Genomic DNA, 25725 nt, shown 5'->3' with positions numbered 1-25725 from the left:
CATGAATTGTTATGAGTAACACATTGTTTAATTTTTTACTTAAGGATTGATCGGCTGCTGCAGTAGATTTGTCATAAACTTGGACTAAATTCACTACAGGACTACCTACACGTCTACACCTTCGCTGGCTCTATTCAATTTGTCCTTCGTTCAGCTTGAGCTTTGCTTTGTTCTCTGACCCACGCTAAAACGATCTAGAGGGAAGAATTACAATAAATTTCTAGACTGACTATTATTAATAATACAGAGGTGAAAACCTGGCCTATGAAATTTTAATCTTGTGTATGTTAGTGTAAATTGAGGGGTGAAGTAAGTTTGCGGCCGCGTATGGGGAGTTAGGTATTTGTGACAATTTTTTTCATTTGTTACCAATTACCATTGCTATATCTGTCGCACGAACTATTTGCTGAATGTTGTAAGATTAAATATTTCCAGCTGAATATTTTGTTAGACTCGCTTCATTGATAGTAAATAAGCAAAATACCTGTATATATCTGGTGACCTCTGATTGATGGTCATGGTGGCTACGCTTGCTGCATAGACTGATTGAGGATCGTTGGGATTCCCCATTTTGCACATGCTTGGGCAACGGCGAGCAACGTTCGAGCAATTTAGCATATACATGTATACCTTTACTTCTCATATGGTAACAATAAATTGTTCGTTTGATTAATTGTTATCTTGTGCTTTCGATGAATAGTGCTTGAATAAATTAGGCCATCGAAAAATACGAACTTGATGTCATGGTTTAGCTTTTTAAGTCCCGGAAAAATGTATAAATAATTGGTGTGGTTTCAATTTTACATTAGGTACCTGTAGCATTCCAGGAAAACTCTAAATAAGAGTACCTACTTTCGGTGTAGTTTAACTTGCATCATCGCAAAAATTTTTTAGTTCTGTACTTTCTTGAAAATTAATAGTTACTGTGCTAGGTCAAAACGAATTAATATATTCTTTTGTAAATCTGGGAAATGTAAGGTCCTGTATATTTTGCGTGAGTACTAGGAAAATATCCCACAACGCATCTCTTCAGCGTTGGTACAAATGAAGATTAGTTCCCACTTGCAAGATTCTTAGTTCCTTTTGTTAATTAGCTTCATCTTCTCTTTGTTTGGGGCTAGCAGCTAAACTTACAAGGGTTGTTGGTAGGGTAATGTTGATTCGGATATATCTTGAATTGTTGAAACGCCGTGCTGCTGGTGGATGAATAATAACGGATTTTTGAATATATCATTCGAATATATCTGTACGATGAGTACTATACCTCTTGAACGAAGTTTTATGGAAAATCGAAAATAAGATTTTGGAGCAGTTCATGTTGGAAACCTAAATGTATAAATAAATGTCGATTCGGTGCATGTCAGATTGAATATTGCGCGTATTTGAAATAAATTATGTGAACCTAGTTGTATTCATATTGGTTGATAATTTGTGTTTTACATGAATTAGATGAATTCTTCAAACCTCATACGTTCTCTTAATTTCGTAAGCAAGCAACTTCGGCCCAAAGTTTTAGTTCTTCATTTTAATACTGCTTGGCCATAGTTAAATTTGATGCTCAACTAGAGGTGAAAGCCAGTTTTTTGACCAGCCGATAGACGGCGAATATTGACCAAGTCTTAAGATCTAAACCGGTTGTGCTTCGGCCGAGCTAAACCTTTGAATGCTTTCAAGAAATCTTTACATGACAGATAAAGGAGGTTATGGCAATGCTGCACTTAGCACCAGTGAATGGCTGGCTTGTCTACTTTAGAGTGTGTCCTCTTGAGAGGCGATTGCTTGACTCCTGACTGGTCAAGTTACTGTCATGCTGGCCTTCTCTAATCAAAGCTGACCGTCACTCTGCATTGCAGGCTGGCGTCTGGTCACCTTTATTTCAGCGTTGATTTATTAAAAAGCGTGAATATTGAAACGAAGATGATGAAATGATGAGCATTTTTGTTCTCTGGAGAAAAATTGTTCGCTAAATTGAAGCTCGTTTCCTCAAGTCATAGAAACGTTTAAATAAAATTGATTTTTGGATGCCTTGGTGAAATTTTTACAGAAAAAAGTGAAATCAATTCCTAAGTTGACAAAAACACGAACAGCCAAAACCAGATAGAAAGTTTTTGCCATCGCAAATGCAGAGTTGCAATACCTGCTGGTTATTTGCACACACAAGCTTAGGAGCATGAACGCTCGACATGAAGGAATAGACTGATTATATTTAGAAATTATTTAGTAAACATTTTTGCCAGCAAGCCTCTCGTCTCATAATGACGGCAGGCTCGAAAGTCGAACTTTTATCCATCCCCGTGGTTCACGGCCGTGATTCCGAAAATCATCGAAGTAATCATTTGCTTTATCCCTCACTGCAGAGGCAGTATACTTACATAGCCATGCAAATGGTCCACCCTCGAAGTAATGATTGGCTTTATCCCTTTCTACAGCGGCTATCTACTGACGTAGCCATGCAAATCACCAACCATCGAAGTAATGATTTGCTTTATCCCTCTCAACAGAGGCTATCTACTGACATGGCCACGCAAATGGTCGGTGGGAGCACGGTCGCAGATTTGTATCGCGCTCGACAGCCCGGCGGCCCCCGACGACGCTATAACCATGCAGGTCATTGAAGGGGCTGGCCCTCGAAGCGGGGGCGGTCGCCCTTGGTTTGGGTTCAATTCTGAAGACGAGCCAGTGAAGGACAGAAAGGTTCTAATTGCAGATCGTCAGTTCAAGCCTCATGGAGGTGAGTAGTTATACTTTGATGCACAGGATTGTTAAATAGGTGTTATGAAATGTGTCGTAGTTTTAAGTCGGATTATATGTGAGTCGGATTAAATTTGATTGTTGTGGCTCATCCTCATGTATTAGTTATCATTGTTTTTGGTAAATATCCCAGTGCTTACGAAATACACTTGTATTTCAAGTCATTCTAGTACTAATAATATGTTGGCTTGTGTTCATTTCTTCGTGCTTGTAAATTAGGTTTTCGGTACATGTCTCGGTGTTATGAACGCGTTCCTTAGGTCGGGACTTATTGGGACTTCGAGCTGTATTCTTGCGTACGGTGATCACTTTGCAGGCTAGAACTTGATTTATTTCAGCATTGAAATTTTAAGGCATAAATCGCTATTAATAATTTTTCATTAATTTAAAACTTATTTGAAAGATTCGTGGTTCATTCCGAATTTATTTCTAAGCAATAATTTAATAATAATAATAATAATAACAATAACAATAATAATAATAATAATAATAATCTAAGTTTAGTCTCAGGTGCTAAAGGAATTGTCTTGACATTCACATGTAATGATCTGAGACCGCTAGCTAAGCACTTAACATCGAGTTATTTTTGATTTTGACTGCCTTTTTAAATTTTTGTGATTCAATTCCTAGGGATAATATATAATTATATTTCGTGATATTTCTTTTCCAGAAAATTGCTTACCCTAATAAAGATAATCGTTGGTAAAGAAGTTGGGATTTCGTGTGCATTTTTACTTCCTTCTTTTAATCGTTTCTTCTCATGTTTGTGCCAACCGATTTGTTTTGCTTGATTCGGCTGGCGCGAACTCCGATTCAGCACCGGTTTTTTAGCTGACGCTTTCACCGGCTTTTCTGAACTGAAGTCTGCTCCTCAGATATAAGACCTCTGGCCTCCTTGTACTTTCTCGATTTTCTTTGTGGTTAAAGGTCGAGTTGCTTGGCCGCTGGTCGGGTTGCACTTGTTTCCAATTTGTGGTCTGGCTCGGAAACTGGTTGCAGTTGCTATGCCCGCTTATTCTGCGTTTTTGACGTGACTTAAACGAGTTAAATGAGGCGGTCTTACAGAGAGCATCTATCCTCTCTTCTTCCTATCCTAATTAATTGTATCCTTCATTCTCAAGTTCTGCTGTCGCTAAGAGACGCCCATTCGGTTTCCCTAGTTTAGTTTTAAAGGGTTGCTTATTCGGCAGCATTCCTTCCCAAGTGCATATGTCTTATACTATCATCTCGACAGCAGCATAATTTATTTATTGTTGAAGTCTTCATATGTCACCCGTGCGGTATTTTCCTCGAGTAGAAAACTCCTTTGTTCTTCATATATTAATTCTTGATAACTTAATTGAATTTATACTATGGATTCTTAGGTATGTCCGAAACTTGGACCAATTGCTATGTTGTACGTATCACACTCCAAATATTAAATTATGAAACCCCAAATCAGTTGGTATGTCCGCACCATGCACTAATTTGCATTTTATAGCTGCAACTCTTTTAATATTTCTTATACGACAATATTCATCAAACAATTGTTATATTAACTATACCCAGACTCGGCGCTGTCGTGCGACGAAGTTCAGCTGCCGGCCACGACGGACCGGTACGCGGAGGTCCGGGTCAACGGACGTCTCGCTGGAGTCGATGTCAACGAAACTAGAACCATCCGCATCCAGGAGTCCGTTGGCAAAGTCTTCATTCAGACCGACAAATATCTTTACAAGGTAAGAAACGTAACGGGCCAACCATGACAGTTACTCTATTCACAGAAACAAAAAGGTTTGAAAAATGACTTGGCTTCAAGGCTGAATAACGACTGAGAAGGTAAACCTCATTTTACTACGAAAAAAAAAAACAAGTTTTGGATTTACATCATATATTTTTAACCAGGTTATGTCCTATTAGAGTGTAAGCTAGTTGGTAAAACCTGCGATAGAAGAACATTAGATTGAAGTCTGTGGATATATGTTGCCTATGGGGATTCGTGATGTAAATAGCTCCGGCTTAATGCTCGCCTGTATATGGCCACGTGCCATATGACGGGATTTTTGACGAGCGTTGTACAGCAACTGCTGAAATATAATTTAATAAAAATTTTAATAATGAAATGATTGATTTTTACAAATCTAGGTAATTTTTCAAATTTTTGGCATAAGAGCTTGTTGCCATTGTCTAATCTACGTTAAGAATTCTTACAAAAATGTGTATACTGATATCTCTGCTTCGATGATGTTGATTGCTATATTATTTGTTCTCATTTCTGCTCACTTTTCAAGATGCAACAATGCAATCAATGACATTAAATCCTCCATTACATTATTGATTATGGCCAGATAATCTTGATAGGTATTCTATCGTCTCTGTCATTGAATGTCAGTGGAGATTCATTGTCCGTCGCATCTAGAGGCACAAGCCATTGTGATGTTCGTTTGATGGCCATTGTATAACGAGCCTCGCGTGTATTGATCATCCCATGAGAGGTACTCGACCCTCTCAATACGTGACCACGAGAGTGCATGCCTCTGCTCGCTCATCAATAAACTTACTATGTTTTGTCTGGATTTTCTAACCCGCTCGTCCATGATCTATGCTTAGAACAAAATTCTTATTGAAACATTTATGTTCTGCTGATATTGAAATGTATCATTTTCTTCTTTAATTTACAATTACCTGAGCTATAGTTTCGAAGGATTTCTATGGAATTATAGTATGTTCTATCCAGGACTTTGTTTACTTGAAGAAACGGATAAACTGATAACAAATTAACGGAATAAGCTTTTTAAACTCTACAGCTCATCTCGTGCCATGTTTTTTTTTTCTTGCAGGCGGCGCAGAAAGTGCAATTCCGAGTGCTTACTCTGCTGGGACCGTTCTTCAAAGTGTCTACGCTTCCTGTAAGTCGCAACGTTCCCAGTTATCTTAATTATCTCAATTATCTTTGTATGCCGGTCAAAACATTTCCCCAGACTTTGCAGAGGAAAAAAATTTACCGACAGCAGTAATCTTTAACACAACGGATGTGCAACTTATTGGCATCCTGAAACAATAACAAAAAGATTTGTTTGTCCTACTTAACATCCCGACCTGTGACTCTTGATATTTACCAATAAGTTTTGTGTAGGGGTAAAAGACTTGTGTTTTATTTTTTTTCATGCAATTTCTGTATTTGGTTGCTTGAGATATCGTGTTGTTGTTGACTCTGCTCTGGCTGGCTTAAGCTTTACTGATTAGTAACGATGCTTGTTGCATTATATATATATCCGCCCTACGTCTGAGCTAACAACATTCGTAAAAGCGCGATACTTTTTATTGGGATAGGTTAAATTTCTGTAGAGAAAACGTGGCTAGTATCCTACCTTTTTCAACAGCATTCACAGAGTTGTGTCAACCATTTATTTTCCTTAATGGTATCGTGCAGAAGCTTGCATTTCTCTTATTTTAAGAGATTTCCACTGTAATTAAAATATTTTAGGCTTCGTCAACTGAGTGGATGATTTTTTCAGAATTGATTTATTGGAACGACTGATGGTTGTTCATATAACGTCTAGTCCCAAAGGCCATCATTAAAACAAATCGTCTTAACTGATTGATAATCGCATAGAAATCGACTGTAAACATTCTTTTTGATTACATTGCTGTTACATAAATCTTATTCGCTGGTGCATTAGCCCTGCTTCATCAATCACTTTCCGTATTCTTTACTCTTCATTCATACTACGACTTCTTGTACCGCCTTGTGTATGTACTAGCTCCTTTCTGAATAATTGTTTTACCGCGAATACCGTTTATTCGAAATCCGCTCAAAATATATTATTTATTGGAGATGAAAGACTTGTTAATATTTTTGACTGAAAAACAATTTTACCCCGTACGAATTGTCAGCCATTAATGATAGTTTTCGGATTTTAAATACACCTAATTAAGCTTTAGTGATTAAATTAATTTCTAAAAATCCTAATCAAAAATGAGAAGTTTTCGTCTTTGTATTAACCATCTTTATTTCATTGCTACATGAATTAGTTGAGCGTTGATATTTTTCTGCAGTACAAGGAAATCTTCATAGAGACGCCATCCGGCTCCCGCATTGCACAATGGCTGGACGTTGCTAACCCGTCCGGCTTGATCCATCTCGACCTGCAGCTCATTGACGAACCTGAGGAGGTAAGGAGGATAGGCTGAGATCCATCTCGACCTGCAGCTCATTGACGAACCTGAGGAGGTGAGGAGGATAGTAGGCCGAGTTTTCTTGAAAATCATCACTCCAGCAGGGGCCATAATTTCAAAACTCGCTAAGTGAACGTGAGTACTTACGCTCTATTTTCTTGTCTACGATTGGTGGATTTTGCTTGAAATGCTGTCCATGATTGGCTGATGTACTTACGATCTCTTGACTTTATATATAAAAGTATAGGCCCAGAACTGCATCGCAATCCCTGCGTCATAGATACAGTACTCCGAAATATAGTTACTTCCAAACATTGGTAAAGTTTTGTTCTTAAATTTTCTGTTTTTATTTTCTTATGCATCGATAGGCAAAGTATAAATACTTCAGCATTCCTAGGTAAATAATTGAACTGCACACTACAGAGAAGTTTGAGTATATATCTATGACAACTTCGTGAAAGCACGAACTTAATGTACAAACTTTATAAGCATAAGGACAAATTCTAAGCACCCTTTTTGCTCATTAATTTTCGGGATGATTTTGGGAAAATTTTTTGCTCATTCACGGTGGGAAATTATGCGCGTTTGCTTATATTAGTCGAGGATAAGGTTCAAGCGCATGAAAAATTGAATTGAATAGAATAGACTCCTGAATTCGGCAAGTCATTGATATGTTTTTTTTCCAGCCTTTAATAAACCATCGAGTTGTGGTAGGGAAACCCGTTAATTTATGCACGTCACTTCCATTACAGATAAATCCTCTCTGAGTTTGCTGACAAAGTTTATTAAAGTATCAACAAGTCTTCAATGTTACCATAGGCGTAATCATAAGTGCAACATAAGTGCTAATTTTAGTGATTATTGAAAGTTTTTTTGTCGAATAGACGAATAAAAATTTCGTATTGGTTATTTGGAGCGAAGTTAAAGTCATAGTTGTTGTTGTCAGGGCACCTACAACATCGTGGTGCAGCCAACAGGAGGGGTCGAAAAGACCAGCAAGTCATTCAAGATCGAAGACTACGTCCTGCCTCGCTTTGAAGTCACACTCAAGCCTCCTCCGTACATCTTGGCTGACGCTAAATTGCTCAAATTTGAAGTCTGCGCTCAGTGAGTATGAGTCTATGAGAAGCTCGTGGCTCGATCATTGCCGTGACTGGATGCAATCGGATATTTTATCTCTGAGGGCAAATTTATTGATTTATTTATATAGTACTGTCTTCAAATATTTCAGTTTGAATAATATGATATTCGTTGAAAAAGGCTCGCGATTTGTTTGTAGGAAACATTAGTCTTATTCTTGATTGGTCTGTCATACGCTGGTCGAAAAGTTTGCTTAATTTGAAATGAAACTCCTCATAATTTTGTAGTTAGTCTCAAACTAATACGGGGCAGAAATAGGTTTCTTATCACTTATGTAATTTACTCCTCCAACAACAATATTATTCAATGATTATTAAATTATATTACGATAATATTCATTCACAGGGCACATAATTTTTCAGGCAAATCGATGACAGTGTCTTCTATTTTTAACAATTGCTTGCATTGCAATGTTTGCAATGATACTCCAGCTACCAACTTGGTTATTTTAAATACACAATATCCTGCAATTTTCCTAATTCTTGTTAGATGTTCTAGTGATATCATCGGTAGTGTTGGATGGACGAGTGTTTGAGTTGACCTTGAAGGATTGTTGCGTGACTTGTGCCGCACTGACGCGCTGCTCCCAATCATTAGATCTGACGTGGCACATTTTCGTCCTTCAGTCCTCGTGTCTTCGCAGTTCAATTTTTTGAAGTTGTAATACTGCAGCGTGTAGTCAATTACTGTTCCCTTTATTCACTTGTGAGTTTGATGGTCTTTTATTCATTTGTGAATTTGGTGGTCCTTTATTCATTGATGATCTTCGGCCATTTTTTCAGTGAAATTTGGGATCAGAGGCACTTGCATTTAGATTTGTAGCTATGTAATTTCTGTTGCTTGTCTCCCTAACAGTGTTGCAATATTTCATAGCATCAGAATTGCCTGCTCACATTCGAATTGAAAATCTTCTGTCACAGTGCCATTTTTTTCATCATTCCGTTTCACGCGCTATTAAATTCAATATTTTACGAGTACCGTCATCTATTTGGTTAAGAGAAAATGTCGTGTGTCTCCAACGTTAATGTTATCCGTCTCAAAAGACTTCTTGGCTATTGCGTAATGCGTCTTGGTTAATTTTATTATTTCACCGCAATCATCTTAATTAATTTCAATATGATCAAACAGGTACACCTTCGGTCAGCCAGTTCGCGGCAACGTGTCTCTGAATATTAACAACAATGCCTGGGGTCGCTATAAAGTCGAAATGAACTTCCAGGACCAGGCAAGTAGCTTTGATTTATACATCTCAGTTATTTGATGATATTTAAAATGCGTGATGCATTAGTCAACGAGTTTCCGTAATGAATCCACAAATATTAAACCTCATTAATTTAAGCGTTAATGGACGCTTTTTGAATTACCGATGCTAGATCACTGTCCTGTACCTTTGTTAAAAATCAAACTTGGCAAATTTTCTGAATATACTTGAAGTAAGGTTTGCATTAATTTCACTAGACTGATTCATCTGCAACTTGGTTATGAAATTAATAATTCTCAGTTTGCAGGTAGATGGTCATGGTTTATAACTCCTGTAACAGAAATTGTTGTTTCAGTTGGTGGGCTGCAAAACTCTCGAGATTCCGCTTCGATCGTTCGACATCAACAGTCCCAACTACTATGCGTACAGCATGCAGGTGGATGTCAAGGTAGAGGAAGAAGGCACGGGAGTCGTTATCAAGGAGAGTACATCGATCTCCATCACTCGCACTGTCCTCACCTTCAAAAACAGCGGCTTTACCGAGTTCAAGAAGCCGGAGCTGCCTTATACCACTTCTGTGAGTCCAACGTTATGATGTTCTGTTATAATATCTGTATCCTTTTCTCGACACTCATGGCTTCGCCGAGTTAATGATGAAGCACAAATAGTCAAATTTAGTTTCTGAAATGACAGATTCTAGACATTTTCTTTGTATTTTTATTTTTTGTCTGATATGAATGGAAAATTTTCAGGTCTCATTTTCTTGCAATCCTGACGATTCTCTAATACCGGTATTCAGACCTAAATATTTTTGAGAAACACTGAAATTTAACGATTAATTACCTCGTTTAAAATTAATTTTTTATTTCCATTAACCCAGACTAATGTTGCTCTGTAATATTCCAGTTCGTAGCAGAGTTCCCCGACGGTCGCCCCGCAGCCAACGAGCCGATGACGGTGTGTGCCGGGGACGTGTGCCGCAACATCACCACGGACGCTACTGGGCGCCTGCAGTTCTCCGTGCCTCCGCACCTACATCAGCACAATGCCGAGGTCTCGCTCTCAACTGCTCACTTTGTCTTCCTGTATATCTTGCGTGAAATTGGCTGTCTACTTTGAGATGTGCCTTGCGATGCGATATTCAATTTGTTGAAAGATGTGCTCCCCGCTTTTGATTTAGCACTTGTTTACAGATAATTATTTAGTCTTGGTAATTAACAAGAGACTAAAGTTTGTACTTCTCATGCTTTTTAATTTTTACTGTTCATGCCACCAGGAAGTTTCTGTAATATTTTAAAAATTCGGTTCAATTTTTCAAACGCAAGCCCCTCGGCGAAATCCTTGATTTGCTTTTTAAGAAATATACCTAAACTATTTTTATTCGCAACTGCAGTCTTGCGGATAAGTTTTCAGTATTCAGTCTAATGTCATTTGCTCTTTTGCGAGTCCTTGCCAAGAAACTGGCTCCAACTTGAATTATGTTTTGCTCTTTCGTGTCCAAGAACTTTACTCATCGCTATTTTATTTTATCAACTCTAAATAGTGATCATGTTCTACGACTCTCCTCTAAATTGCAATCATATTCTATGACTTGCAGATCAAGGCAGTGAACTACCCTCGACGTGACCTAGAGAACTCTACACGCGCCTACATGTACGAGTCTCAGACCAACGCCTACGCCACCCGCTACTTCTCTCCCACCAATTCTTCGCTGCTCATCAACCCTGAGAACAGAGAGCTTAGCTGTACTCCTGGCAGCAGCATCCAGCTGCAGCTCCCTGTTATGTATGCCTTTGCCAACATGACTGAGGCTACCCTCTATGTCCAGGTTAGTCGGTGTTCTGCCACCATCTTCACCATGCAACACGAGGTCATATTATTAGCCGAAAACTTACAATGATTTCGGAAATATTTTCGCTAGTTTGACTTTTTTATGTGTTACTGATAGATCATTTCAATAAGATAGATCATTTCAATTAGATAGATCATTTCAATAAGATAGATCATTTCATTTCGATAACTATTACTTATTGCAGGTTGTATCGAGAGGTCAAATTCAATTTTGGGACAGTCAAAAGGTAAAATTGACGGCGACGGAGCTGCCCATTGATGCAGCTACCTTGCTGGCACCCATGCAGCCTCCTCTGTCACCCTTCACCAAACGCGGGGCTCTCACCTTACCCCTCACTCTGCCGTCCACCGTATCACCTACTGTTTACGTGAGTCACCCCTACTGTTTACGTAAGTCACCTTCTGTTTACGTGAGTTACCCTACTGTTTACGTGAGTCACCTCTTCTGTTTACGTGAGTCANTGAGTTACCCCTACTGTTTACATGAGTCCCCCCTACTGTTTACATGAGTCCACCCTACTGTTTACGTGAGTCACTCCTACTGTTTACGTGAGTCACCCCTACTGTTTACGTGAGGCATACTTAATTTCAGATTGTTATTATGGGTACAAATTCTAATCGATTCCAACTCTAGAAGTACGTAATAGTTGGTCATTCTCATGTCCTGAAAACGTTTCAGGTCTAACTTTTTTGCAGAAGTTATGAGTGATTTTTCTGATTTAAAAACAGCATTCATCCCATAGACGTTATGATTATCCAGAAATTTTTAATTGATCAATCAAGGGGTTGAATCACTGTACAATGTAACATTGTAATTTTGATAGGTAATACATACGTATTTTTACGTTTACTAATTCCCTGATTTTGCCATGTGTTATGCAGGTGCTGGTATGGTACACTCGCGACGACGGTGAGGTCGTGTCAGATTCCCAAGAGCTGAAGATCAGCAAGTGCCTCAACCAAAAAGTTGGTCTGTCGTGGCCCAAGGACCGCGTCGAGCAAGGCACGCAGCTTCCCCTCACACTCACCGCCCAACCAAATTCTCTCTGCAGTCTCGGTAGGTCATGATTTTCGTGTAACATTTCGTGGTAGAACTTCGTAAATTGGAACCAATTTGCTCTCTAGTGGTATTCGCATTTACTTGTAAATTTATGTTCTATAACAATGCACTCTTCGATAACAATACACTGTCTTTTATGTTCGGTAACGATACACTGTCTTTTATATTCGATCGCCAGGTATTGTGGACAAGAGCGTAGAGCTGCTATCAGCGTCGCAGAACTCGCTCACACTGGATGCCGTGTTTGAGCTCGCTGAGCAGGCAAACGTGCGGTCGTGGGAAGAGTCACAAATCGACAACAACGAATACTGCCGCAAGTTGAATCCTCCAGAGGCTAACCCTGCAGGTGACAGTCAATTAATTCTCAGTGTATTGACGGTAACTCATGATACCAGCCCTTTAAATACGAATTGTATGAACGACTGAATATATATCGGTACATATAGGGTCAATGTTGTAATGTATGAATATTTTAGCAGAGTAGTGAGGCCAATTAAAAAGACGAAACTCTGTTACTTAGTAACATTAAGCATCATGAAAGTAAACATAATAAATCTGACAATTATATTATTGCAATAAACGAACGATGATTGCGAGCTTGTAAAAAGTACTCTTCCCAATGTATTATTGCTTGGAAGGTTTGAAGATTTTGATTACAATTTACGACTTTGTGCTGTTATTCAGACCCATCGCCTCCGGGTCCCATACCCATCCCTCTACCTCGGCCTGTGCCGTTCATGCCCGCGGACGAGCCTGCACAAGATGAACCGATTGCCAACTCCGAGACTCCCGAGAAGGAGTCAGGGAAGGATGACAAGACCGTCGTGGTGCCTGGCGAGACCCCATCAGTGCCAGCCACAGCTGCTGGCGGCGAGACTACAACTCGTAGCAGGAGGAGCATCGCGCCTTGGCCCTGGCATTACAACCGATATAATTCCGACATGGTGGATGCCCTCAAAATGTTCGATGTGAGTTTCTTAGAAAAAAAAACTAGAAAACTAATAGCCAAATGTGCGGAACATTTTTTGGCGAGGTGCTTCGATATTTGTATTTTTTATTTATTTCAAGATTGAATTTCTGCCTGTTATCTCTTTTGCTGTTCTAATGTAATTCTGGGTTATATTTTGCGTTGCATTATTGCGATGAATTTTGTGCGTTAGGATGTAGAATGGTTTTCTTATATTCTTTTCTGTCACTTGTACGGGTGTCTCGAGTCGCAAGTAAACGACCTCTTGTTTTGAGTGTCAAATATCTGTGATAAATGAACGCAAATACATAATTGACTTGTTGATTTTAATGGGTTATCAATTTTATTTTTGCCTTTACCTGAGTACGAGGTATATAATTGAATCTTACTTACTATAATTTTTAACTTCTTGTCTAATATCAGGAAGCCGGATTGTTCGTGATCTCTGACCTGAAGTTGGAGACGCGCCCGTGCCAACAATATCAAGGTAAGGGATAAGTTTTCTTCTCTGTAATCTTTTCTTTTGTGAGCTGCCACCTTCATGTCAAGAATTGGAACTAAGTTATTCCTTGTATGACCATTCATTGCTACGGAGTTTTGGATCCACATTGAAAATAATCACGATTATACCAATATATAATTCGTGGACTATTATTATATATTATTATATTATCGTGGACTATTTTCATTATTATATATTATTACAAATTTTTTTGGTGTCCTCGTTTGATTCACGAATCCTGCCAATTAAATGTTCATGGATATTTATAATGGGTTTGTTCAGTGTACCATATCTAATATAGAAGCAATAAAGTAATCAGTATACGAGTAAATACCATATTACAGTCTTTCTTCCTCGGTGGTTTTATCCCACGTTACTCAGTTGTGTTCGCCATACTTCAACCGCATGCGACTCAACCAGAGGTTGTTTGGTTGCATTTTGTCCATGAACTTTCTATGCTGGATTTGGTGTCTTGTTTGAACCAAACCAAGTTGAAATTTTAGACTCATTTTTGAACACAGAAGTCCATTAATTAGCTGCGTAAGCCTTTCGTCATTTAAGTCTCTTTCGGCTGACGATCATTCTAATTACCAAGCATTTGAATCTGAATTGCATTGGCGACAATTAGTGCGTCCGCAATGAAAGGCAAGTTACGGTACTCGATCGAGCTCGAAATTCACGAGCAGTCCAGAAATTAATTTCGAGAATTCATGAAATTAATTTTGACTTTTTAACTTTCGATGATTTTGCATCATTCGGTGCGCACCCCCATATTTGTTTTTACATTTAAAACGTGGCATGCAGACAAATTCAAGTGTATCACCCTTATCTGGTCTACGTGTTCTTCGGCGGTTGCCTCGCTATCGATAGCTTGAAAACCTCAGGACTTGACGACGTTCTTCGGACAGCGACGCGTCTACGTCTGACTGTGCTAATATTTCGTCAAGGATCTTTTTTTCCGAAGACCTTGTTGTGGAAAATTGAAAAAGGCTGGTTTTACCTTGCCCCGGTATGGGCGGTTGCTTATTAAACATCTCCGATAGCTAGCATCTTTTTTTCCGAATATCTTCATATTCGATACCATTTTGATCATAACAATCTGGTCAAATAGATTTGCCATTAGCGTATTAAATTCTTACGCTCTAAAGTGATACTTTCTAAATACCGTGATGGTTGCTTTCATGTAAATGCAGTGTGAGAATAGTTTGTTGTCTGATAAAGAATGAGGCATTCTAAAAATTTGTAACCATTTGTTTTGTTTTGGTTTTCAAGCAAAAATAAGCATATCTGAGGCAGCTTCTCACAGGAAGCTTTTAAAACGCATACGTTTTCCTGCGCCCCAGCGGGCATAAATTTTTTCTCACGATTTTTTGCTGCTCTGAAAATCTTGCAGACGCCCCAATCGCTTTCGCCGATATTAGACCCCAGGCAGCTCGGCCTACATCAGACATACATGTAGCATCAGAGGTGGCATCTGTTGATAAAGTCGGCTCCTCTGGAGGCTCGCCCTCCAGCGAGACCCGTACTTATTTCCCCGAGACATGGCTATGGAAGCTGCATTCTTTGTCGTCAGTATTTGCTTTGAATGTGGTGATGTCTGTTTTCGTATAGAAGTTACTTTCTTATGGAAATTTAATGTTGGCCGCAACGCGATTACTGGGAGTGTATGGTGACTAAAGTGAGTGTATGGTTGTTCAATTTTCCCAGCTAACTTGTGCTTTGGGTGTTTTGGGGCGGTTTCTTGTTTAATTTTAATTTTAACTTTCCTAACAATGACCGAAATTTGGGTTTCAAATAAAATCTAATTCGTCCAAAATTTGTACGGAATTCGGAATTGTAACTTCCCGGCACTTCTAAATTTTCAGTGTTGTTAAGCTAATAGATTTGCCTTCATCAGGTAATTACATCTATGGCTTAGTGCTCTCCATTGTTATGCATTCTATTGTGGTTCAGCTTAATATCACGGGTTTGATATTGAGTATCGACTAATAATAATGAATAAAGTGATTTTCTGATGTTCGAAATTTATTCGGCAAGTCATTCATGGCGGGCTTAGGTAAATTCGATTTTAATTGGTTTTGCTAAATTTTAAAGTGCCTTAACTAAGGTCCTGAAATACTTGAAATATGTTTTTATCTGTCATCACCGCGATCAAACCTTTAAAAACGACAGCTGCCATTGCGGACTGTACAAAACTTTCTACTTTTGTGTCTCCTATTGTTGAAGTTATTTTTTGTTGAGGTTAAACTAATGAACATCAGTTTGCGATGTTCTGTCAAAAATGTACTAATGGTGCGTATTTTCGTGTCGCCCCGACGGTTTCTCAAGTATTTGGTAATTATCCTTGCTGGTGATGTTTCCTTCTGATTGTGCATAATTTTTTTTGGTAGCCTCGAGACGGGTCACTATATATTAACCCCCATTGATTTTGATTCATCTTCATATGTTCACATCATCAAACGCTTTATTTATTAATAAATGATGTTCCTGAGTAATTGGTTACGATGTTGAAGTTTACGCTAAAATGTCCTAAATAACTGTTCTCTCTTAGTTATGCGGTACCCCAGCTACAACTCAGATCTTCCTGGCTTCCCTGGTATCCAGGATAGGGTTTTGGCCGCTCCAGCTGCACCAAAAATAGCTACTAGTGCCATGTCCGTTGATATACCGGCGCCGGAACCTATGCACATTAATCGCAATGCAAACACTCGCGTGTACTTCCCTGAAACGTGGTTGTGGCAACTTCGAAACGTCCAGTTAGTTTACCTATTGCATCTACTTCCAGATCAATGGTCGTGTTTTACAGTGCTGCTTGTTTGGGTCGCTTTTGCTCATGTCTTGTTATTATAACAAAATTATTCTTCTTGCCGATGTTAGCTCTTTTTTTCATGTGTACATATTACAGAAAATTTTTGTGCTTTGTGGTGAAAAAATCCTGATACGTGTTGCATCGAAAACTTCCTGCCTCCAAACCTGCAATGGCTCGTCACTCATTCGTGTTGTTGATTGATTATTCCTGATGAAATTAATACGTGCGTCTGAAAGAAATTAATGTGACGCATAAAAATTTATTTTAAACTCAGTTCTTCAATTTTCAATTATCATCAGTTGCCGAATGATTCATTTTTTCTTTATGAAAAATTCTGATGTTTGGTATTTTCTTAACAGAGCCAAAAAAGTGTAAATTTTATTAATGTAATGCGTACAGCTTATTTACATTTGGCTACAAATAACTTGACTTGCAACAGTATTTATCCCATGCCTATAGACCTCGTGTTCTGAACGCTAACAATCGAACGATTTTGAATAAAATATCAATGATATTGTATAATATTCGTGGAGTGAATGCAACTTTAGAGTTTCTGGTTTCTAAAATATGCTTACACTAAATGTGCGATAATCTATAATTAATTTAGCATGATGAGGACCAAAGCCATATATATGTCTGCTCTATATGGCTTCTGCCTTCCACTCCTCCTTGATCGCGCTTGTCATAACACAGACTCCGTCGTTCTTCTTTTAAGTGACCTCATCTTTGCTCACAGCGACCATCAATGTAATGTCATTCGGAGGCGGTATAATGTCATTCGCAAGTAGCATACCATCGGGTTTGGCGCCTGACGCGGTCGCGGTGGCGAGTCCTCAGCAACCCTCTGGGGAAGTTCTTGGCGCGGCTCCCAAAGGCGCTGCCAAGCGCGAGACCCGCTCGTATTTTCCTGAGACTTGGCTCTGGAAACTGCAGTCTTTGTCGTCAGTGCATGTTTTTTTATATTTTTTTTTCGCTCGAGTTTCTTGGCTTTTATTCTTACGTTTGAAAAATGGGACAGTAGATCTGACTGGATAGATGAGCGCTGCCTTAGTTGTATTTCGCTTACGGTTTCTTTCCGGTTTCTGCGTTTCTATCTTCTTGACAATTTAATTCATGTTATTAACTCCCCTCAAGGTAGGCAATCACAGGTTTTTAATTTAATTTTAGAATCCTTTGTAAAACTCAACCTAATTTGCTCGTTTCTTTTGCAGCTTTTATTTCAATGATGGAACTGATGTGTTATTTATATTATATTTTATTTCTATTAACAACAAAATTTAATGTATTTCATGTTGCCGAATCTTTGCGAACTAACACGTAGCTTGTAATGGAAAAGTTAAATATAATTTCATTCAAAATGTCATCGAATTAACCTCTCTGGCGAGTGCTCAAAGTTTTATTGCAGGCGACTTTTTTCAAAGTTTTATTTACGGCGACTTTACTACGAATAATTAATGCAGCGAGCTCAACAACCACGGTGATGTATATCGAGTGTTGAACTGTGAGTAAAGTTATGATGAAACAAATGTTGCTTTTAGAATGTCACACGTGCAACTATATGGCATTTGCTGGGGGCGCCGAGGGTTTTGGAGGAGGCATGCCGGAAGCTCCTTCTACAGTTGCACCGGCGATCTTCATGAGTGCAGCGTTTCTTCCTTCTGCTGTTGGACCTGCGGATAATGGAGCGACGGAACAAACGCCGCGGACTTACTTCCCTGAGACGTGGCTGTGGAAAATTACAGCCGTGGCGTTAGTAGAGCACATCTCTTGCATATAGAACTCGGCACTCATCTTTCCTTGATGACGTCACGTTTCTCCTGCACCCTAAGTTGTGTTTGGGCTACGAGCTAGGTACTACTGCATTATGCAGTTATTTTAGCACGAGTCTATGGTTTATATTCTTTCAACGGAGCAAGGTTTAAGTCTATAACGGCAGGTCGTTTATTTTCCTTGGTGCTCATTCACACTGTTTCCTGTACAGCACGTTAAATTTTGCATGTAATCAAATCCATTCGTATGAAGAGGATTAAGGATATCTGTTTCTAGATATTCGCATAAAAGTGTATTCGTGTAAACAATGTCATTATGAACCGAAGATTTACGGATGATGAAACCGATTGAAGAATTTTTAGACTAATGTAAATGTGGCTACGCGGTGGATTTTACTTAGTGTCAAACTCCAGTGTGTTAGTCGCTGAATCATATAATGGGACTGAAAGCGAAAACCTGAACATGGATCTGTAAGATATTGCCAATTTTTATCTGACGTAGAACATGAACCAGGAAAGCCTGGAATATTTTTTTCACTGCAGTGAATAATCTTTCTTTATTGAATTCACATTGAACAAGAGTGTTTTGCCGATGATGCGTGCAGCGGAACGAAGATTATGTTTTAGCGTTAGATTATTTGCAGAATATCCTGCGACTGCGCTGCCTTTGATGGCAGTGTCAGACCTCAAGGCAGGCTCACCACGCTCCTATTTTCCTGAGGCCTGGCTCTGGCAACTTCTTTTGCTGTTGGTTTGCAGTTCCTCTGTTCATAGTTAAAAGTTCGTTTTTGTCTTGCTCCAATTCATCAGTTTTTGACAGTGTGGAATTTCTCATTTTAGTAATCTTTAACTTGGCTGGTATGCTTGTCTTGGCTAACCTTAGGGATACGTGATTCTTGTTGTTCCGATAGCATCTGAACTCGCATGTCTCATCGTATTTTAACCTAGAATTCTCTGAAGCAAACTGGGATTTACTTTCTATGCTCCTTGTTTAATATTTTTCTCTTTTAGTATTTCTCATTTTAGTTAATCGTCTAAGGGGCGCATTAAAATATCCAGCTTATATGAAAATCCTTGTAGTTTAATTTAACTTCCAAGTTACGTCTGTTTTCTGATTTTTTCTGGTATTCACTCGCTACTCATTAAGTGCTTTAATTTTTAGCTAATAATGATTTACCATTCTACATTATAACAAGTTGTGCGAGTTATCGATAACGATGATCACTAATGTCTTGTGTAGAAGTTCTCGAGTGCTAAGATTGATCATGTACTGCGTAGTTGAAATTATTTAACGTGCTACTTTGAGGATGGCGGACAGAGCTTCTGCTCGTCGTATTGGAGGCAGCTGTTGTGAACGGATGTTATTATTATAGGTTGTAGAAATTACTTATCTTCACTTAACAAGTTGACTGGTTTGTTGTTCGGTCTTTTAGTTTCCGGCGATTTCCACGATATCTACTCGAATGTTGACAAGCTGCTTTTTTTGTTGACAAGCTGCTTGTGTGTTATGAATTCGACGTTTCCAGTCACAAGAATTGAAGTTTGACCTACTTCGATTTGGCCGTATCGATTCCTTGAATTACTTGATTTATTTGACTTTCAGTCATGGAGAAACCCGACACAATCTTCAATCAGCATTATGTTGTGTTCACTATGTCGTTCTTAGGTTGCGAAACATGTCGGGGAGGTGGACGACCTGTGTATTATGATGACACCGATTTAAGGGTTTTTGCTGCGCCTGCCGCTGCCGGCGTCCCTGACATCTTGCTGGAGAAGGGAGACTCTGCAGCTCCAGCAGACCAACAGGCTTCTCGCACCTACTTCCCCGAGACGTGGCTCTGGCAGTTGACCACTTTGTCGTTAGTAACGCCTATTGTTTCTCAGCACCCACTGGTTCAGAAACTCGCTTGCATCTTTTCATTAACCCCTTAAATCATGAAATGATTTAGATTATTAATTGTTCAGAATCAATACAGTTTCTTTGGTTTTCAATACACTGACCATCTGGTAATGGTTGAGTAGACATGCACTAACGTGTAACAGTCAGCTCATCTAAGGGACGAAAGTGGATTATATTAAGCGTAATCCGTATTTATGCATCAGTTGACAACTTCTACAATTTTGATACAATGTATACAATTATTTCTATCACATAATATACGAATGTACTTGGAAACGATACTACACTTTGTGTTGTTATTCGCACCGTTTACCGCTAGTGATATGGTAAATTCGCAGTTCTAAGCTTTTTTATCTCTTGACTGTTGTCTTTATTTTGTTTACTTTTTCCTCTTCTCAGCTCGGATATGCACGAGTGTCTCGTTATAATTGCGACCACATCTTTTTTCTTCGCGATTCCTTGATGCCGTTTTTCATGGCCCTCTAAATTCAAGCTTGCAACGTTGTTCGTCGTCGGCACACTTGATGTGCAGAAACCTTCTTATATTGCAATGCGTTTTCGCCGACGTAGTGAATGCTTAATGAAACCTAAATATCTGATTCAATCGCCCGCATTCGCTCGCTTAGCATTCAATTGATTTAATTTTTTGATTGAAATTTTATATACGCGTCTCCACGGCCATTCGTTTCGACAGTGAAGGCAAAATTCGGATTTGTTTACTTACCTAAATAATGATTCATTCCGTTTATTTTCGATTTTTTTGAAAAAATGGATATTAAAAATTTCGGAGATCATCACACAAATCTCTTTATATTAACACATGATAACTGCGATCTTCCTTGTGTTTATATTTTCGAGTGCAAAGTTTATTTTAACCTGAAGGGAGTCTCTTAGTGATGAGAGTAAATTATTTAAAAAATCCGAATTTTGCTAGGCAAAAAACATGAAAAATCTTCGCAGTGCCTGTGATTTGATAAATGCAGCATAATAGGAAAATATGGCCATAAGAGACCCTTTGCCTGGTGACTATTATATATTTTTAAATATCAATATGAAATGTGTATCATATTTCATATTCGCCAAAGAGAACCAGCAATAAAATACGTGAATCTAAATCTTCAGTATTCGGCCGTATGCATTTCCGGCTTTGAATTCTGTGATGTGTTGCGATTTCGAACGCGTTTGCTTGCTTATCGCACTTCTTGTTTCTTCCGTCATGCTAGAAATGGAAGTTGACCTGCATGAAGTTCATGGTGTATCGGTAATAGGTGCCTCATACGGAAAGTTCGTCCGTTGAGAAAGAAACGGTTAAGATGAAACTACTATATAGTGCGAATTCCCGGGAGTTATATTTAATAAAATTGTTGATCATGTTTTTCTTTAATAAAATTACTGTTGAAGAATCTACAAATGGTGATTGTGTGATGTTGCTTAAAGAAAGCCAGTGATTTGGCTCTTGATGTTTTTACAAGCATTTCCGAGAAGGAGACTAACACATGGCTGCTGTGTTTTCAAATTGTGGATCTCGATCTCAATACATACGTTACTACCGTTTTACGTACTAATACATGGAAAATAAGCTTGATCTTCATGTGTGTTTCAAGGCAATTAAAGAAAGTTTAAACGCTGAAAATTAATAACATCAGTGATTCGTCAATAAAGCATTGTTCGTAGTTCTCAGTCTTACATCGTTCTATAAGTGTGAAGTTTTATTCGGCTCTCCCAGATTCGTTTTATTCGGTTTTCCCTCGAGGAGTGGGCACCACGCTTCGTCCTTTGACCACGACAACCATCATTCTCACATCCCTTCAGCCTACAACTACTGTTTCTTCGCATAGTAGCGTGGACTCCAGTGAAAAGAGTGTCCAAAATACCAGACTTCATTTTCCTGAAACTTGGTTGTGGTCGTTGAAAATGGTGACGTGAGTTTCAAGAATTAATTCACTGAGACTGAGCGATATTTTACTTTCGTTCAAGTTCAAAAAAGTTAATTCATTGCTTTAAAGGAACTTTGTATGCGGTGCTTATGGGCCTAATGTGTCTTAAGTGTTTTCTTAACTATTCAGTTCTGCTTGCTTCGATGTTTTAAATATTCTGCTTCCCGGATAATGGAGTATATACCGCAAATTTGCATCGTGTTTACACTTATAAGGTGTCAACGACTAAGATTACTGTCACAGCAACGAGGCTCACTATAGGCTCATGCTCAGGTTACCCAAGGTTTATCAGGTCTGGCTTGTTTGTTACTTCGACAGGTCATCTTCGAAGATTAAACAAATTTCGTAGCCGAGCCAGTTTGTCTACCTCTCTTCTAAGCGGTTCACCTACAGACCAGCGCGACAAACTTGCTGCATCGTCTAAACCATTGAATAATATGTCTCCGGTTCAGGGTGACATCGCTGTCAAGAAAAGAAGCTTCTTCCCTCACTCTTGGATCTGGAATTTATATCAGATTGAGTACGAAGAGAGCTCGTACGGTTGTAGTTGATGCGGTAGTGTGTCCTTGAAGCCCTTCTTGCGAGCATGAGCAGAAAATAAATGAGGACTAAACAATCTCTTCCTTCAATTCTCAGGATTGCATTGCATATACGTTGAACGCCAACCGCTAATTAAACTGTTCTGAATCGAAATCGCTCGTCTATTAATTATCATTTAGTATCTTTTCGGTTGAATGCAAGTTGAATTTTTAATGCTAAATCATTTGATGACACTCTTTAAGTGTGCATGACATTCTCCATCATAATCTTGTTCATTCTGGTTGGATTATATTTTCAGTTTAACGATGTCCCTTAGGAGGCTTGCGCGCCTGATGAGCAAATAAATAAAAGACTGGCAGTTAATCCGTTCTGTAGGTAGTGAGGGTAATGTTGGTAGAGCTCACTCTACTGCACAATTTTCTTATGAAGCCTGATTTGTAAACATTTGCCAGTTCATCGTATTAGTCATCAATTACCAATCCTACAGTAGGACAGTTGGATGAAATTATTTACTACTTTGGCTATGCCAGAGTTTTTCATCCAAGCTAGAAAAAAGTACAAATTGTGAAGCTTGTTTTGTTACGATTTAAACTAGTCTACCTGTCGAATTGGCTAGCATTTTATTGCTTTTTTGGATCGTCAGCATACGGATCACCATATGCCATTGCTCGAAGTGGGGGAGCTGCTATGGTAGCCAATGCAGAATTCGACATGGAGATGTCGGCTTCATCTTCTGTGATGCATAGTGTGGGTTATGGTGGACCTGGAATCTACGAGTTCGACCACCACCAAATCACAAACGCAGCTCCACGGGTATACTTCCCAGAAACTTGGCTCTGGTCCCTCAAAGCCGTGTACGATGCTGTTTTGATGTCATGTTATGATAACGGAACATTTGCGTCTGTAAGAAATCCGCCTGACAAGCTAATCATTCAAATATTGCTATCGAGATGCGCTCCTTCAACAGACAACGCAAATGTAAATCGTTTTTTCTTGTGGATAAACTTGTAAGAAGTTGGTCATCAGGCATTTTTTCCCTTACGGAGATGTTCTGTTGTTAGTTAATAACGTATGTAGATGAGCATCCGCGTTTCATTTGCAAGTGTTTTTACGTATTGATATATTCTAAGGATTCGCATTCGCCTGCAATCGGCAAATTAACTTGAACCAGCCTCTCCGACTTGATAACTGTGCCAGCTGTGTCTAGCCGCGCATTTTTGAGACTTGACCAAAGTTATCGCGAATGCTTGCATGATAATGAGGCCCTCAGGTCGCAATAAAATTGAGAACCTCAAGTTTTCCAGGGCTTTCAAAATTTTTCGTCTGAGATGTCCGATTTCTATATACAGTTTATAATGTGTCGGCTTTCGAACGTCATTAGTTATTATAGAAAGTTTAAGAAATTAAATTTTCAACCTCATAGAGAAAAAGAGGCCTGTCTCTACTAGCTACCCCGTTCGAACAAGATAACTGCGATAGAACATAACTGCATTTAGATCTATGGTCCTCACGTCTTGCATTGTCTCAATTTCCGAATAAAAGCGTCTACGCATCGTGCGCATATTGCTATTAATGTGTTACCGTTCTCATTATTTCCAATTTTACAAGTTTCATCGCTGATAGCTTCTCTCTTTCTTGTGGTTAGAATTTATTCTGCCGGCTAACTACTAAAATGTACATGTGATTTCTACTAATAAGACGTCGTTCTTGTAATTTTCATGTTTTCCTTGAGAATGAATCTGCATTTTTTGCTTGCTATCATTGTTTTAACATATTTATTCTAATGAATGCTATTCTAGTTTATTATGAACTCGTGTTAACCTCCGAATTTTCTAAGCCTAATCAATCTGCATTAATTCAGCTACGACAATTTTGCGAGTGGCGTGGGTTTTCGCTGACTAACACCACATAAATGTTTGATTGCACGAGCTTCAATGGCAGTTAAAGACTAAGCGCATGTAATTCAACTTTAATTCGATTTAATTGTTGTATACAATTTGTTAATGTTCTATAATTATGTTCAATGAAATAACTGCAATATGTGACACGGAATTTTGTATTCTTGTTTGAAGTCTTTAACTTAGTCTTGATTTGAAAAGTTATTTTTTTGCAACATGTTATTAATATCTGATATCATGACATGTATTTTGTTATACATGCAAGAGCTTAAGTAAGTTTTTGATGGTACAGAGACACTGGAAGTTACACAGAAGACCTCACCCTGCCGGATACCATCACGGAATGGATCGGGAAGGCCGTATGTGTCCACCCTGATAAGGGGTTAGGTATTTCTGACCCGGCATCTGTTACAACATTTACTCCCTTCTTCATCGACTTGACTCTTCTGCCTTCAGTCAAAATGGGAGAGGTTATGCCTGTCAAAATCTCCGTCTTCAACTACTTGGAGAACTCTTTACCTGTAAGTTCCATCGTTCACATGAAATTTGTGAAAGATAGCTAGCTATTTATGTTACTCTATTTGAACATACTAAATAATAAAAAGTAAACGAAAATGGGAAAATACTAAACTTTCTCAAATAGAAAAAACTAACCTTTCGAAAAAATTGTCAGTTTTTCGATCAAAACCAGCATCAAATTTCAGGCTTCTAATTACATTCATAACGAACAGTGATGATAAAAAAAATGATAAACATTTTAGTAACCAACAATGATGCGGAAGAGTACTTAACATGACTCAATTGTTATATGAATAATTACTGTCTAAATGAGTAATTATGAATGAGGTTCGTTTAAATGTGAAAGAACTCTACCACCCCTAACCCTTTCGGATCTGTCGTGAACGCATAAATCAACGTACAGAGATGATTTTGGTACCGTTGGATAGGTCTGAATGTCAGCTTTAAGATGAGACTAACAACCGGAAAAGCCAATATCGAAAAATTTTGGCCAGACGCTCCCCTTAAACTCGCAGGTGCGCGTGACGCTGGAGCCGAGCCCCGAGTACGAGATGCTAGGCGAGTCAGGCGCCGAGGCCGCCGCTGACCAGGCCGCTGCGGGCGTGCGTTCCGTCTGTATACCCAGCCAAGACAAGCAGACTGTCGTCATCAGGTAAACACCCCGCTTCTGATTAGCTTTTTTAGGCCTAAATTTTGACCAAGGCAAGCCGACTGTCGTCATCA

At 38.9% G+C, this 25725-nt stretch overlaps 1 protein-coding gene across 9 annotated transcripts in view; it reads left to right on the top strand.

Annotated features, from left to right (window-relative positions):
* Positions 1 to 25725, top strand: part of LOC108681690 (alpha-2-macroglobulin) — a 33051-nt gene that overhangs the window by 524 nt on the left and 6802 nt on the right. Inside the window, exons 2-18 of one of the 9 annotated variants that reach the window (XM_018170740.2) lie at positions 2502 to 2731; positions 4300 to 4469; positions 5571 to 5639; positions 6790 to 6906; positions 7856 to 8016; positions 9178 to 9274; positions 9606 to 9827; positions 10157 to 10303; positions 10848 to 11078; positions 11287 to 11469; positions 11984 to 12158; positions 12340 to 12507; positions 12846 to 13129; positions 13552 to 13615; positions 23229 to 23439; positions 24776 to 25004; positions 25518 to 25654. In XM_018170740.2, the coding sequence (XP_018026229.1) occupies positions 2502 to 2731; positions 4300 to 4469; positions 5571 to 5639; positions 6790 to 6906; positions 7856 to 8016; positions 9178 to 9274; positions 9606 to 9827; positions 10157 to 10303; positions 10848 to 11078; positions 11287 to 11469; positions 11984 to 12158; positions 12340 to 12507; positions 12846 to 13129; positions 13552 to 13615; positions 23229 to 23439; positions 24776 to 25004; positions 25518 to 25654 (2895 nt within the window). Of the gene's footprint in view, positions 1 to 2501; positions 2732 to 4299; positions 4470 to 5570; positions 5640 to 6789; positions 6907 to 7855; positions 8017 to 9177; positions 9275 to 9605; positions 9828 to 10156; positions 10304 to 10847; positions 11079 to 11286; positions 11470 to 11983; positions 12159 to 12339; positions 12508 to 12845; positions 13130 to 13551; positions 13616 to 15023; positions 15199 to 16181; positions 16387 to 17175; positions 17381 to 17977; positions 18189 to 18852; positions 18956 to 19874; positions 20068 to 21834; positions 22031 to 22363; positions 22566 to 23228; positions 23440 to 24775; positions 25005 to 25517; positions 25655 to 25725 lie in introns of all 9 variants that reach the window. The other 8 variants (XM_018170744.2, XM_018170745.2, XM_018170746.2 and 5 more) reach the window with 8 other exon arrangements.

The sequence above is a fragment of the Hyalella azteca genome, unplaced genomic scaffold, assembly GCF_000764305.2.
Source record: "Hyalella azteca isolate HAZT.00-mixed unplaced genomic scaffold, Hazt_2.0.2 contig13331, whole genome shotgun sequence".
Lineage (NCBI taxonomy): Eukaryota > Metazoa > Arthropoda > Malacostraca > Amphipoda > Hyalellidae > Hyalella > Hyalella azteca.
The sequence above is the reverse complement of the archived record's forward strand: the minus strand, read 5'-3'. Positions and strand labels throughout refer to the sequence as shown.